The 17,787-nt window shown below is 28.2% G+C and overlaps 1 protein-coding gene across 2 annotated transcripts in view; it reads right to left on the reverse strand.

Annotated features, from left to right (window-relative positions):
• LOC123299653 (dystonin) overlaps positions 1–16,939 on the reverse strand; it is a 171,856-nt gene extending 154,917 nt beyond the window's left edge. Inside the window, exon 1 of one of the 2 annotated variants that reach the window (XM_044882010.1) lies at positions 16,436–16,939. In XM_044882010.1, the coding sequence (XP_044737945.1) occupies positions 16,436–16,601 (166 nt within the window). In that variant the 5' untranslated portion in view covers positions 16,602–16,939. The remainder of the gene's footprint in view (positions 1–16,435) is intronic. The other variant, XM_044882051.1, reaches the window with a different exon arrangement.
• Positions 16,940–17,787: the final 848 nt, after the last annotated feature.

Genomic DNA, 17,787 nt, shown 5'->3' on the forward strand with positions numbered 1-17,787 from the left:
TGACTCAGAAAACCTAGGATAGGGGGATATACAAAAATTTAACCAATAAAATTTCTGGCAAAATTCGGAATATTAATCTATAAGCTTTTCTGGGCATGTATCAATAGATATAAAATGTGTTCCTCATGCACACTCAAATTCATTAAGCGCCTGCCCTATGTAAAAACATAATAAAGCATTCACTTGAGATAAGATTTATGAATTGATGATCATTCAAAAAGTAAACTTTCGTGATATCATTAAAAATCCAAAGGACACAGGGTAGAGGATATTCTAGAAAACTATATACGATTATACGATACTTACATTCAATTTTGAGTTCAGTATACTTTATTATTTAATTGAAATCTTATTTCTTATTTGAAGTTTATGTAAAAGGTTCAAAGCTGTTAAATGACCTTAAATCATTTACTTTTTAATATGTGTCAATCAAAAATAAATTAATTTATGGTTATTGCAAATATATTATTATTAAATATTTGAAATTCATTCAAAAATAAAATATAAGTCTATGTAGCTTGTAGAAGAATAACCAGAGTTTTTTGCCATGAATCGTTTTATATGATGAATTTCAAAAGTATATTCAAGCATGACTCATCGTTGAAAATTTTGATTATTCATGTAGGTAGACATATCTCAATCTTTTTTCTCACTTACGCAAGCGTTTTAGCAATATAATATGAAGTAAAAAATTGTTTTAATTGGGAAATAATCTCAAATCTATATTTTAAACAAAGTTAAAAAAGTTGAATTTTGAAAGCGAAAAACTAAAAAAAAAGAAAGAATAAATTATAAAAAATACTGTTATTCAAAATAATAGAAATTGTGTCATATATTGAAATCATATTTTTCTTAGATTATTATGATTTGTGGTTTCATACTTTTTTTTTCGAGTACATATAGCGTCACAAAAATGTTTTTAATTCCCATTATAGATGCATTAATTCCAAAGACTGAATGTTCTTAATGAAATCTACATCAATCACTTATTCGGAATTTCGGAAAATTTACCGAGTGTATAAGCCAGTAAACATCGATAATGGATTCTACGGGTCAAAGAATATAGGACATTTGTCTCGACTTTTACTCCAGACGCTGGTAGGGATACATAAATCAATTCTCAGTCTTAAACTTGTAAAAAACGAATTTTGATAGTTTCAGATCCATTCACTCTAAAAGTTTTCGACCAGCACTTTCATGTGTTTTTAAAACGAAAATGCGTTTTTTGATTACTGGCCAAATGGGTAAGACCAAAACAGTGAAAAATCGAATTTGATAACCTATAACCTGATATTCAAAGTAAAATTCGTCTTCAGAGCCTGCATTAATATACTTTCATTGATATATGGTGAACTTTCGAGATCCATCGACCTTGCCAAAACTTTATGCAATAACAGTAGTTTAGCAAAGTGACTCCTGACCTAAAGTAATGGTACACGAAAAGGGAAACCTAGTAGGCTTCGTGATGTGAGTAGGCGAGGGGGAAAATTCAAACCGTAGCTTTTAGATTGTGTCGCTGCCTAAGCTTAAACAGGGGTAAAACGGGGCTTAAGCGGCATAAACGTAAGCTTAAACAGAGGTAAAAACGGGTTGACCACATATAAGCAGTGGAGTGAGAAATAGGCAAATTTTTCAAAAGTTTATAAATCGAAGCCATCTGTATGAATGAAAGTTTCACTACAAAAACTTTAATGGCGAGCATAATCTTGACCTTTTCCACGTGTAAAATCTTGCACGAATACACGAATAAAATTGAACTAGGTATTTGTTGCATTCTGCTCATGTTAGTTCTTAAAAAATTGATATTAGAAATCTTTGTAATCTCTAGACAGACCTGACATTGTACTATGAAAATTGAATTTTAAAATACAAAAACAAAAAAACGCATATCATTTTACAAGGTTTATTTTATTTAAATGAAATATTAAATAAAAAATAATATTAATTAATTTTTAACTGATGTGTTTTATAAAATGTTTTATTCTCAAATTAAAATCAGAAGGTTATACGATATTCAAAAATTTATTGCTTAACTTTTAAATTTATATGACATAGGTAATTTGATGCTTGTCTTAGAAAATATAAAACAAAAATAAAAAAGTTATAATAAAAGTTATATAAATTGATTTTTGATTTATCATATCCGTTTCATTTGTACATTTCGGAAATATTTTTGTTTTATTTATAAATATGGAAAATCCCCTTACAGTATCGTAAAATAAATTCATGATGATTTTGAGTAGCAATAAAATTAGTTCAATAATAGAACCAATCAAGTGTGAGTCGGGCTCGCACACGAAGAGGTCCCTACATTTTTATAAATTGAATTGTTAATAGGATTGAACCCGCATGCTCAATATCAGCATGATCGAACTTGTTATTTTAAATTTTCATGGTTGCCATTTTGGAATTCGTTATCCTGATTTTTTATTTGTTGTTACATAACGGCAATAGTAAGACACACTCTGTCAAAGTTTCAGGTGTCTAAATATTGCTGTTTATGAGATACACCCCGATCACAGACGGACGGAAGAACGGACAACGCAGTATTAGTAATAAGGTTTCGTTGGTTACCATTCGAGTACGGAACTCTGAAAATGAACTTTGGATTATTTATTATAATTTTATTATTGCCTCACATCGATTAAGTTCCACTCGATGTGATGGCTCGTAATATGCCGGAGAATTCTAATGACAACAGGTCATTGTTCGATATCATAAGATCCTGATGATGTGTTAAACTGTATTCATAGTTTTGGGCCACCTTGTAACATTTAAAACTTTATTGGACACGGCTTTTTTGACGACAGAAATTTTTTCTAAACCAAAATATTTTTCTCTAAGAGATGTTTCCCGATTCAAATAAATTGATCTACCTGAGTAAATAAAAAGCATTTTTTCTCATAATTTTTCTGAAACCCATTTTGGGGATTTACTGATTCTAGTTAATAACTATCTGTTTTAGGTTGAATCGACAACAATACCACTGGAAGCATGTTCTAGCTACAAAACATTAGTAACAAAAGTTGTTCATTTGTAAAAATTAATATTTGAATTTTATTGATTTTTGAATGAATTTTTACAATACATACAAATTAATAAAATAATAAATTGCTGGCTGAAAATTCAAGTCAAATTTTGGTTCCACAAAACAAAAAAATATTCTAAGGAAAAAACATTCTACATAGGAATGACGGCACTTCTGCAATCATTGGCAGGGTTTTTTGATAAGTGACTAATTTTGTTTTTCTATTAAAAATAATTTTTACATATAAATTGATTTTTCATAAAGTGTTTCTAATTGCACACTTTAAACACATAATAATACACTATTAATCTAAATTTAACGAGAAAATCCTTGAAAAAATCCATAAAACAATATTAGATAATAATACTGAACCAAACATAATTTCCTTTTTTTTTTCAAAAAGTTTTCTTTTAACAAGAAACGTATAACTAAGTAATTATTATTACTAGTGGTATAACTAATAAGATAATTTATGAGATTACAATAAAGTAATGAGGTTTTCTTTTAATTTAACATAAATTTTATGCATTTTTAAGTAGGAATGTTGATAATGATAAATTAACATTTACAAAGTGTATCAAATATAATTATGTTGTGTGTGAGGTATGCAATTTTCTATGTTATTTAGTTGAATTAATAGAGAATTTTTCACTTTTGAATTATATTTAGTCTCTGCTGAGATAATTTCTTGCAAGGGGTTTTTTTGATTGCTGATAACGAAACCAGGGTCATTAATTCAACTAAAAAACCATAATCCAGAATGAAATATTACTTACAGTAGGAAATATTTATATTATAAAAAGCAAAAATGAAACGAACAGACGAATCCCCTACTGGAATGTGTTATACTTGCTTTTAGACCCTAAATACGTGATATGAATCCACAAAAGCCCTCTAGAAGAAATTCTCGCAAGAAAATTTTATATATTTCAATTTTAACCCCACAAAAAAGTAAATGTTTTTCTATGGAGTATGGTATTGTTGAATTTAGACCCCGTAATTCGTGATCATCGTGATCAGAAAGCAGAAAACTCTCCAGAGCCCATTCCGGAGGCAAATATTCATAGACTGTTTCTTTTTGAAGTGGTTTAGGAGAGGGGTTTTGGAATCTGTCATAATCATCAAATCAAGGCTGAGGTTAATGGTGATGAATGCTTCTAAAGGTCTAAGAAACGCGTAGGGCAAAAAATTTTTTAAATCGATGCTGCCCGACAGGTTTTTTTAACATTTTACAGTATTGTGGGGCAAATTTATTTGACCATATTGTTTCTATTTAAATTTTTGCAAACCGATTTATAAAATAATACAAATTTTAATTTTCATAAATCAATAATTATTGACAAAAAATTGAAGAATATAAGAATAGTTACCTACTTCAAACTCTTATTAACTTCCCAGAGGAAGTTAATGTAACTGAGCCGATTTTGGATATTTCCAGTTGTACATATATCCGCGATTTCAAGGCCTTAATGTCCGAATCAAACCTTTTCAATGTGATGCCTGAGAGTGTGTGTGTGTGTGTGTGTGTGTGTGTGTGTGTGTACGTAGGTGCGTATGTTCGTTCGGATTCTTTCGTCTCGATTATCTCCCGAATCAGTTATGAAATTAACACGTGACTGGGCGTAATCGCGTATGTAAGAACTGAAAGAGTTTTCAACAGAATTAGTTGAGCCGTTTTTGGTAATAAAAAAACTGAAAAAAATAATATGGAGATAATGATCGCTCCAGCATAAGTTGCAGTACATGTTCGAAGAATAATCCATGAAGGCTGACAAGACTTTTTTTAATGTTTTTTTTCCCTTCTAGAAAGTAAGGGGTCGCACTCACACGACTTCAGTACCACACCGACTATGTACTGCCAATTTATTTATTTCAGTACTTACATAACACAAATTTTACTAATGAAACTTTATACATGCCATAAAATCACCTGGGTGCTTGTTTCGTCACATACAGTGTTTATATAAACAAAACTACTGTAGATAGTTAAAAAATGCATTGAGTACAGTAAACATTGTTTATGTAATAACAAAACAATGACTAACTTCTTTTAACATAAACTATTTGAGACAAAATTTTACCTTCTTGCTTAAAAAAATGACAAACAATATTTCACCAGTTAACAGTTAACTTTCATTTGAGTCAAGATTTCATCTCAAGCAAAATTTAAAAAAAATTCTTTACGTAAAATAACAAATTTCGAGTATAGAAATGTTATATAATTTTTTTTAAGGTATTTCCAGCATGGTATTTGCAGTTTCTATGTTAAAGCAATGGTACAATTTTTTTTTCGACAGAATTTAACGAAAAATTAAATTTAAGAATTTAATAATGCTTACTATTAATTCCCAAAGTTTCAGAAATTTTGACCGTTTAAAATGGGAAATAATTATGCCAACGTCCCAATTTCGATCAATTTACGTCAAAATTAATATCTCGAAAGTGAAAATTAATTTCTAAATTTTTTTTTTAGAATTGTATTGTATAAACATTTTTTTTCTACTTTTTCTTCAATATATAATAATATCATAAAAAATAGTTGGAGAGACCGGACATTTTACATGCTTTAAATGGGACATGACCCTCAAAATCGCGAACTTTGTCTTTAAATATCTCGCGATCTAAACGGTCAAAAATTATGAAATTTTAGGAATTCATAAATAAAGCTATTATAAACCCGAGAAAAAAAATTCGGCCAAATCTGTCGAAAAGTGATTTCATGCTGGTACTACCTTAAAACTCTGCTGTAAACTTAAAAATATGTAGATAATAATTATTAATAAAATCTATCATATCTAAGTCTTCCCGACGCTTCCAATTCCGTTATTATCATAACAAGGAAGAACTGATTGATCTACTAAAACGCTCCTCGTCGAGTTTAAAAAATTGTAAATATTACTTTAACCTTTATCTTTAGAGCATGTGAATTCTAGAATTGATTAACCCTGGCCTCAAACGATATGAAACTGTTGGACCCTGCAAGGCTAGTAGGGCAGTTTTTACTGTACATACACGCGATTTGTCTTCAATGAAATTGATGCAGTTTTTTAATGCAAATGTATTTATATTATTTGTTTATATTTATAGCTGATGACATCATAAAAAGTTTTGTTTTGAAGAGACAACAAACCAAAACAGTTCATAATAAGCGAAAACTGCTTCATAACCATTTTAAAATGTAGGCATAGTGTAGGTCTACAGGATATTGTGGTACTGGTATATATGATTCAAGATTATTTATCAATACAAAAATGTAAAGAAACTTGAACTGAATACATATTATTTGAAAATATTTATGTTGATATTATTTATATTATATTATAGTTTATGTATACGAAAACACCCACATCATTCAAATTTATTTATAACTATAATGTATTATTAACCTTACAACAGATGACAGACAACATTCCTTTTTAAGGATAGGTTTCAGAGGTTATTAAGGTTGTTAAAAACGATGGACAAAAAGTTATTTGTATTTAAACCATATCTAACACTTTTCACTAATTTATCTAAGATATTTTTAGAAGTAACTAAATACAAGGTGTCCCAGGACTAACGCTCTTCAGATAGAAAATAAAATGATTAAATGCATGGATAATTAGCTATTAGTTAAAATACGCAACCAATTAGAAGCGCGCTACAGCGACATGACGATGGAGAGGGGTGGGATTGGAAGTTGTAGGAAATTGAAACTCTAGAGCTTCAACGTTACGCTGACGTGTAGTTATAGATACGTGTGTAAGTTTCTGAATGTGTACTGCGGTTTTAATCCGTGCTTCGGGTCAAAAATGATGTAATAAAGGTGTCCAAAATTCCTGGGACACGTTGTATACTATAAAAGTATCGTATCGTATTAAGATCATTAATACTGCCCACTCAAAATTGCCACTATTTCAAAACTACCATCACATTCCTTTGGAATATCAGTGTTTCGAAAAACAAAATGTTTTGTTAAACTTTACGTCATAATTTAGAAACTTTTGAACTGGTTTTAGTGCAAAATAAGCGCGATGTGGAAACGATTAATGGCAACCTTATATCAATTAAGAGTTAATTTGGCAAATAAAATGGCTCTTACCACACACATTGAATAAACTTCTTGCAAAAGGAGGTAGATTTTTAGTTACGATCTTAATCCGACACATAACCCCTGCACTGTCTATATGTCATTGCACTCATTTTTGATGAGCTCGAAGTTTAATAATGACAAAATATTAGTCATACAAAGACGAATTTTTGTAAAAGTAAAAAACAAAAGAACAAATATGAATCGTCATACAAAACGTGAGAATTAATTAGTAAAATATCAAATATTATTTTTATTAATTAGACATTATGTGATTTTTATAAAAACAATATTAGTGCTTAACTTCAAATTTAATAACTTGTTGTACTTTGTATGCAGGAATAGATTTTAATATTGATTGCAAACACGTTTTCAAAAAAACAGATAGTAAGATTAATTTTGTACTATTGTATCTTTAGCTGATTACGATAATACACTACACACGATTGCGTACTAGATGTTAATAAGATTGCAAAATTCCCTTTTTTAAAGGGTGTTTTTGGGCTCAATAAAATATAGAGTGCAAGTGCAAAATGATGGCGAATTACAATGTAAAAACACTATCTTTCAATACTTACACTTAGGGCTAATAGATTTGATACTTACTATTAGCGTAAATACACTTTTGTACAAAAAAACATACTTTTAGTAAATTGCCCAATCAATATTTCCTATTAAAATATCTTAAATTAACGACATTTATAAATGGGAGACTGGGGTTCGCTGGGTTCTTACAAGAAACCAGGTACACATAGAATAATACATATTTGTGGGCCTAACGATTAAGGTAGTACCAGCATGAAATCACTTTTCGACAGATTTAGCCGAATTTTTTTTCTCGGGTTTATAATAGCTTTATTTATGAATTCCTAAAATTTCATAATTTTTGACCGTTTAGATCGTGAGATATTTAAAGACAAAGTTCGCGATTTTGAGGTTCATGTCCCATTTAAAGCATGTAAAATGTCCGGTCTCTCCAACTATTTTTTATGATATTATTATATATTGAAGAAAAAGTAGAAAAAAATGTTTATACAATACAATTCTAAAAAAAAAATTTAGAAATTAATTTTCACTTTCGAGATATTAATTTTGACGTAAATTGATCGAAATTGGGACGTTGGCATAATTATTTCCCATTTTAAACGGTCAAAATTTCTGAAACTTTGGGAATTAATAGTTGGGAATTATTAAATTCTTAAATTTAATTTTTCGTTAAATTCTGTCGAAAAAAAAATTGTACCATTGCTTTAACATAGAAACTGCAAATACCATGCTGGAACATCCTTAAAATCAAATTAAAGATCACCATAAAAAATTCTGTCTTGTCTTGATAAGCATTTCGAATTAGATGTTACTTGTCATTTTAATCAAATATACTCTATATTTATACTATATTTATTTATAGCTATTTTCAGGAAAAGAAAAAAAATTAAAAGAACCCATAAATAGATTTCCGATAATGGAAGATAACGTAGGTACCAATTTGTAGGGTTTTTTTATACGATTTCTATTAAGATTTTGAATTTTCAAGGGAACAAGCATTTTTAACATCTACTCAAAGTTAATTGTTAAAATAGCATGCATAGACAGTGTTGACTACTCTATCACATTACACATACATACATGTCACACATACATAACTGATATTCCCATATAATTTGCGCCCTCACGTGTAAACAGTGATGTTTAAACAAAAGTTGGTTATTTTTTTATAAGGAATGTTATTTTTACATTTAAAATTTTGTTCTATCTCTAACGGTTTACAAGATGGGTCCTACAGACGGATTTACAGATGGGTGTTGATAGACAGACGGACAGAGAACCGAAAATGAACTAATTAGGTGATTTTATGAATACCTATACCAAAATTTTGTTCGTAGCATCAATATATGTTACAAACTTGGGACTAAACTTAGTATACCTTGCATATTACATATATGCATGGTAAGAAGTGGATTTACGGACATTCTATTTTAACACAGCGTAAGGTGATATCCTTGACGTAATACAGGATATACACAGGGTATAACAACAATTATGCCAATAAGAAAGTACAAATGTTTGAATAAAATAAAATTAGTTATTAAATAATACCAGGAAATATTTGCATTTAAAAGTTTTTTTGGTATCCCATTGTGTTTGGATCGCCTACTATATTTAATTGTTGTTGTTTTTTACTTTTAAACATAATTATTTAGGTTAGTATCTAATAATAATAATAAATAATATTGTTTTGTAATTATAATTGGTATTGTTGTGTTTATTTATGAATTTTTCTTAAATTTATTTTAATAACCAATGAAATAAAATTTTTTAATTTATTATTTAAATATCACATGTTAAATACATCCGGAAATTATCTTGGTTTTATCATAATTATTATTATTTTTGTTTATTGTGGGAAAAAGATAGAAAATTTTATGCTTAATTTCACGTGGAAACTGTTTTATATGCGGAATAAATTTGAAAAATTATTGATTCGCCAAAGTTGATTTATATTTAATTTATTCCGAAACAAGTCAAAACAAACAATTTTCAACTCTATATATTTTATAGTTTTGGAGAAAATGGAACCAAAGTTTTGTCCTAATTTGCGCCCTCACGGATAAACAGTGACGTTTGCGAAAAGATGTTTGAAACAATAGTTGTTGTTGTTGTTGTTTTTTTATAAGGAACATTTTTTACTTTTAAACTTTTGTTCTATCCCAAGATCCAATCTGACCCAAGATCCAATTGACCTATTTACGAACTTAGATTCACTTTTCACGTTCTAAGCACGCTATTAAAATTTCAGCTTGATATCTCTTGATAAAAATAAAGAGTAAAGTTATCCATAATAAAGTAGCAACAACTCGGAAATTCGGCATAATTTATATAAAATTCGTTATACGGTACAAATTATTTAAAATGTAGAAGCCAATATAATATTATAACCTTATCACGTAAAATTTTCCGTTTTAGTCTCTTGACCTATGTTATATTTTAATAGAAATCATTGTGTTTTGCTTTAATTCATATCATTCCTAAATCAAATCGGTGTATATATTTATGCCATATTTCTTATGTAAAAATTCCGTAAATCATAATTTTGAGGATGTAAGGTTTGGAAAAACCCATCATCGTGTACCTTGAATCAAAGTTACGTCTAGTTTTTCTAACTATTGACTTCACTATAGGGAGAGTTAATCCACTTTATGAGACGATGAACAACAAAATGACTACATGATTTCCATGAAAACGGCTATGTTAAAATGTAGTTATGGGTACTGTAAAATAATAAGTCAGTCTTCTAGAGACAGCCTTTGTGAACGGACGCTATTACAGTGAAGTGCAAAAAGTAGTTTGGAATTATTATTAATTATAAGTCTTTATCAATAACCGTTTAGTGAAGTTTCGATCCTACTTTACCGTGTAAATTTAGATAAAAAATTGTTCAACATTTGTTAACAGTCTTACCAGAAAGTAACACCCTACCAACTTTTTTTGAATTATACTACCAGTTATTGATTAGATGGAATAAACTTAAAAAAAAGTACTGGCGAAACCTCGAATTTTATTATAATAACGAGTTGATTGAGTTGAGTTAGTCGACTATAGAGGCGTTGGTTGGGTTCTAAAGTTTTTAGCCCTTGCGTTTAAAATGGGACACTATTACAGAAATTTTTTTCTATCTATTCTTTCCGGATCTATTTTTTACGATCTATTTGTTCCTAAATCCGATTTACGTATACATTTGCAAACTTTATATACTTTTGTAGTATAATCGCATTGGAATCCAGTAAAATAACAAAGTTAATCTAAACTACACACCAGCTGTATATTAATTAATAAATAGGTGGTTAAAAAGTGTTTTTTTCCTCATAAATAAAAACACCCACATACTTACATTTCATCGACTTCTATTTTATACCACTCCTAATTTAGTAATATATCGTACGTAGTCCGTCTATACGTATGCATAATATTATAATAATATTGTTATTAAATGATACAACAAAATATAATTAATATTTACATAATAATATTTTGATTTGCCAATTGAAATATATATAATTCATTTTTATAAATCTCACATTAGGGGGTTGTTGGTTTATGTGGTACCATGTTCAAGTTTATAGTTTATAATTATATTAAATATGACAATTATTAATGATTCTATTATTTAAAAGTTGAAACTGAACGATTATAATTGTTTTAATTTTAATGATATTTTGTTTTTGTGGTCGGTCAGTGGTGATGACGCTTTCAATTTGATCATGGTACGTTGAATGATTACAGCATTATTTCTGCGAATGTTTTAAGAGTAAATGTCAAACCCCAAGACACATCATCATGATGACTGAATATAAAAAATTAAACCAGACTGTATATTATCAGGTTGACCACCAGAGTTATTATTTCACTACCTATTTAAATACCAATATACAATACCTTAAAGCCCAGATCTTACGCGATAAATGGGATCGTACGATAGCCGCTTAAGTTGACGTATATGTTGTACAAATTTTTAATTGGCGTGAAACTTTATAATTTTTTCAATAATCCTCTTAAATATTCATTGGTGGAAAAAAATTTTTTAAAGAAAAGCGGTTTTCCAAATAAGAATGGTTAAAGTTACAATTGAATTTGAAGCACTGCGATTATACCTTTTACTATATCGATTTGAAATTTGGATATGTTATAGGTATTCATATTCTACCTGCCCCGGTCACTTTATTTTGGAAAATCCTGTTAATTTTTCCAATTTTCGTATTCATTTCACTTAAGTGAAGTGGAATAAGAAAAATTTCTATAATCCCAGGGCAATATATAATATAATTGTTAGTAAAATGATGCTGTTAAATTCCTGTATCTTGTGTTTTGACCCCACTCACCATGAAATTCACTTTAGAAAACACTAAAAATACCGGTTTCTATTAAAAAGGATGACTATCGTCAAATTTTAACAAGTGAAAACAAACAATTGACTGAGTTAATTGTTGAAATACCATGTATAGGCAGTGTTGATAACTCTGTCACATTTCACATACATACATATCTGACATATTTAACTGATATTCTCATATAATGCGCAAGTGTTAATGCGCAATCGTTTGTTTTTTTGACGTCACGTAAATAACAAAAGATATTCACTTTAATATTCCTATATTAATACATACTATAAAATTTGCACCTAATTAACGCCCTCGTGGGTAAACAGTGATGTTTACAAAAAAATGTTTCAAACAAAAGTTTTCTATTTTTTTATAAGCAACATTTTTTACATTTAAACTTTTGTTCTATCTCTAACGGTTTACAAGATGGGTCCTACGGACCCAAGACCCAATTGACCTATGATGCTCATTTACGAACTTGACCCTTTGAAAATTCACTAGTGGAATTGCCAACAGAGTGAGAACCACCTCTCAAAGTAGATTGACAAGGATAGTAAATATCAGGGCCTGGTCATAATACGCATGTTTTAATATACAACGTAATATCCTGGCGCGTATTTTAAATAAGATTATACCCTTTGAAAATACACTACATTTTAAAATACATGATCATACGATCATATGATCATATGATCATATGAAATGTCAATTTGAAATATAAACACATCATTGAAACAGCTGATTCCGGTTATACGATCATGCCTCCTTAGATCATATATTTTAAACAGGCCTCCAACTATTTTCATCTTTGTTTATCTACTCTCATCTTTGTTAATCTACTCTGTGACGCCAAAATACATATACTTGGTATACACTGGGCTCATCCATTTAAAATATATGATCTAAGACTTGACCTGACTTTTTACGTCCTGAGTACGCTGTAAAAATTTCAGATCGATATCTTTTTTCGTTTTTGAGTTATCGTGTCCACAGACGGACGGACGGACGGACGCGGACGGACAACCGGAAATGGATTAATTAGGTGATTCTATGAACACCTATACCAAAATTTTGTTCGTAGCATCAATATTTTTAAGCGTTACAAACTTGGGACGAAACTTAATATACTATGTATATTTCATATATACATGGTATAAAAAGTTTTGAAAGTACTAGTCTGTTTCCCTAAAAAGAAATCAAAACTAAATAAAACTGATATATTATGACGACTTAAGGACGTTCCCAAGGAAGGATCAAAAAGCACGTTTTTAAATCGTGTAAATACATTTTAATTAATGCCCTTTGTAAGCAAGTAAATTGTTTAATATTCCTTACAGTGCTAAATTTATAGATGTTTAAGTTTGAATTTGTAACATACAAATCCTATATGGAGTGTTTTTGAAGGGTTGATTTATTATGTCACAAGGGTAACTTTCTTAGGATTATTTTGAAAAATTAATTTACATTAATTAAAAACATGACAAATACTTTCCTACAAAGAAATCCATAAAATACATTTAAAGTGATGAAATGAATGGCATTTGTGTATTATTTCTTCTAAAAGTGATTTCCTATAATTTTTTAAGTATCGATATTTTGAAAACTATAATATATATCGAAAAATTTTAATCTTAATTTTCGTCTAATTATCCCATAAGTTCTATCAGGGAACGTCATCACTGGGAATATCCTTAAAAACTAAATAGCGTAGTTTATGAAATAATTTTTGTAATTTCAATGAAATTATAAGCATCAAGTATCATTTGATGGTCAATTTAACACATAATTTATTTTAAAAAAAATAAAAGAATGCATTAATAAATACAAATATATTTTACATATGTTCGTAGGTGTTTTAAAAGAATTCACATTTGTCAATCAAGAACATGTCAATATAAATTATGTGATTTATTATGAAAGGAAAAATATTTATTTTTATATTTTTATTAATAAAATTATTTATTACGTGTACTTGTAATAAGATTGTGTCATTATTTATTATAATGATTATAGCCAATTGATAGTATTCGTATTTGTTTATACTCGTGGATGAAGAAATCGGGTCCATAAAAATAAAATATTACAAAAATTTTAGTTAAAGTATAATTACTAAATTCACAATAAAAGTATGGAATTTTTTTCGCATATATACTGTAAAATTAAAAAACATTTGTAGCAATAGTCTTCTTTTCCCTAAAAATTGCCATACAGTAGTCTCGATATTCGGGACTCAATAAAATTCAAGGGTGTTTCGATTAATGAATTTGGTCCGATTATTTTTGCTTCTCCAAATTTAGTATACAAACAAAAATAATAAGGATAATTTACACCTCTTTTGAAAAGCTTTACCTTAATGGTGTAAAAGATAATTTGTTAAATACTTATCGGGTATCTGATCTTACTAAAATTTTGCAAACCAATTTTCTTTATTTAACTAGGCAGTTCATAACTAAAAAGTAAGAAATAAAGTTCCCCTCCTACTCCAAGAAAGTAAAGTCAGACAATAATAGATTTTAAAAGTAACCCGATTTCTTTGCCATTGACAGTAAGTAATATGTTTTCTTGTAAATTAAAAATTAAACCATAAAGATATTGATTGTATCTTCATATTACAAATTCCTTCGAATTACAGACACATGAAACATGTAGAGCCAACTCCTTAAATTGTTTGTTATTGAGTGAAATAAAATAAAAGATTCATTGATAAAATAAAGTACCTACACGACTTAGCAATTTGAAGGATAAACTTTTGATGTATACTGAAGTATATAGATGCATACACCATTGCTTTATTAAAAAAAAAAAGTAGGATTTATATGTCGGTTTTATCAATGAGATATTAATATTATTAAAATTATTATTATTTTGTAAAAAAATATTATTTATATTTTCTAATTTTCAAGTTTGTAAAACTTAAAAAATCCTGATCCTAACATAAAACAGCAAACCTTAAAATAAAAAAATTCCTACTGATTCCTGAATTCCTGAAAGGAAAAGGTTTTTTTATATTTTCCATAAATGCAACATCATTATATTTGTTCTCTTCTAATACGGAACGTACCTACACGTTTCGATATATCATTAATGTAAAAATATTTCCTATATTTCTTTTAATAAATTGGAATTATGGGAAATTGGTTTTGCTCCTTTTGGAGCATCATAATTTCGCTAAATTTCATAATATTTTGTTAGTAACTTTTGAGCTTATTGAAGTATTTATGTAACAATATTGCCTATATTTTTTAAAAATATTATAATTTTTTTGAATTGTGGGTTTCTGTTTCTGAATTTAACGAATAACAATAAATAAATCCCTTTCAAAATAATATATACCTAAAGATATTTTTTACAATCGTAAATTTAAATAAAATTAATCATTCATTAATCAAATTGTTAATAAGTTGTCTTAATCATTTGTCATTTGTCAAATGAAAGTAATCTTGATAAATTACCATTATCAAGAAACATTTCTAAATTAAAATTAATTTTAACCACAACTTACTTGACAAAGGAAATTAATTTTAATGATATAATGCATTTTTTTTTATTCAGTTCGAAATGTTCGATGAGATTTCTTCGTCTGTTGGTCAATTTTAAAACAATTTCGAAATAAGCGCTAGCCTCATCTCTATTCGTTAAAGCTTGACAATTTATAATATGAATAGTATCGAAAGTTTACAAAATAATTATGAACATATGTAAAACAATCATATTTAAAAAAATTGATTAGTAAAAATTCTCGTTAATTATTAATGAAAAAAATATAAAACAAATAATTATTTAATTTTTTATTGATTATTCTGTGCTCAAAATTGCAAAAAGGCGAGTTTTTATTAAACAAAAAAATCAACATTAAGCTGAATTTTTAATTTAAGCAAAAAGGCTGTCAATTTATTTCAATATTTTCAAATTATCGCAAAAAATTCTAAATAAATTTATTTCAAATTTCTTAGAGAAAAATGGTAATTTCTAAGAATTTTTTAACAAATTTCAAACGTGCATTTGATTTTAAAGTTTTGTTAATTTACAAATTCGTTGTATTTTTTAAAGATTTGAACTTATCCTTAACGGAAATTGATTTCTTGACGCTTATTTTATGAAAAACTAGATATTAGTCGTAATTAAAATTAAAAAAAAAAAAAGAAAATAAACAAAAAACATGAAAAATATTAAAATCAGCCAAATCTTAAAAACAACTTCAATTTTTTAAGGAGTCGATAGTTAACTAACTCAATTTTGGATATTATTGAAATTTAATGGCTTTTCCCATTTCTAGGCTTGACTATCTTGGATATAAAATTTGATTTTAGCTGCTATGTTATGGTTAAAACAAACAAACTCGCCATAAAATTGGTATCAAACCATGCAAAAACAAAACACTGCACACACAGAAAATAATCAAACAAAAAAAAATTAAATAATTACCTGTTGCCTCAATAAAAAAACCCCAAATAGAAGTACCTTTAAATTTACTCAAATTCTCCTCATATCCTTGTTGAGAATTTTTACGTTTAACACCACCAATCCGACCATTTCCAACTCCATTAAAATGTTCCGCCGATTTTAAACCCGTTGATTCAGCTGGATCAAATCCCAATCGATCCTTATAATACGCTTGTGTTGACATTTTTTTATATTTAATTCATTAAAAAAAATTATTATATCACAAACTTCACACTCTGATTTAACACCACACGGAAGTTAAAAAAATATGACACAGCAAAAAAAAAATTAAGTAAAATATTTAGGACTAGGTTAATTTTTTCCAGTAATTTTCGCCAGATAAATTACTAGAAAATTGTGTTAAAAAAGCACCGTTAGAGATTCGCGCGACACTTTGTGGGTATAAAGTTTATGTGGAATGTTTTCGTATTTCGTTAGGTTGATTTTCGATTCGTTGTCGTTTTGGATTTAAAATTTTAAGTCATTATAAAAAAAATGGCACACTTTTTTTTTTTGGAAAACTGTAAAAGAAATATCAAATTAGTTTTTAACAAAGTACACGAATGTTTTAAACAATTTCACAGTTTTTTTTTTCGAAGCTATTTCACGAAGTATTTTTTTTCTTGTATGCGTTTTGTTTGCAAGACAATTGTCAACTGAAGATAAATTTACCACGAGTTTCTTTCAGCAATGTATAACTCATACATGTACTGAGATATTATTCATAGTATTGACAAAAAAAAAATATCTAGATATGTGCACACACTCACCCATACAAACATACAAACATCAAGACCGCATCCTACATTTGGTTCGGTTTTTTTTATATTTTTTCTTAAAAATATTATTACTTTTTTCTTTTTTATATAATAAAAGATCATTAAATTAATTAAATTATTGGTGGAACAAAGATCGAAAAATATTGATAAAATGAGTAGGATTATTTGTTGCCAGCCCTCTTTGCTCAATGAATATATCTATCAATGCTGAATGTTTAATCATTTTGTATAGGATGTGTCATTGAAAAGTGGTTTTGGATAAACAAATTTTTTCATTTTATATATGGAAATTAGATCCAAGTTAAATTCGATTATGGTATAGTTGTATAACCTTTTCAAAACAGTAGTTTATTACACTATTGGGAGAATCATTTTGCTATACGACACACGGTGGCGTAAAATAAAACCACGATAATAGGTATTAACAAGGTTTCACCATGATTTAATTAGGACCGGCCTTCATGTAGACGCCCCGGACGAATCATGAATTTGGCGCCCTTTTAAGTAAACTAACTTATTTGTTTATAATAAAAATACTTATTTCGAATTTGTACTATATTATCAACGCACAGTATAAGTCGCTGATCGTAG

The sequence above is a fragment of the Chrysoperla carnea genome, chromosome 1, assembly GCF_905475395.1.
Source record: "Chrysoperla carnea chromosome 1, inChrCarn1.1, whole genome shotgun sequence".
Classification (NCBI taxonomy): Eukaryota; Metazoa; Arthropoda; class Insecta; order Neuroptera; family Chrysopidae; genus Chrysoperla; species Chrysoperla carnea.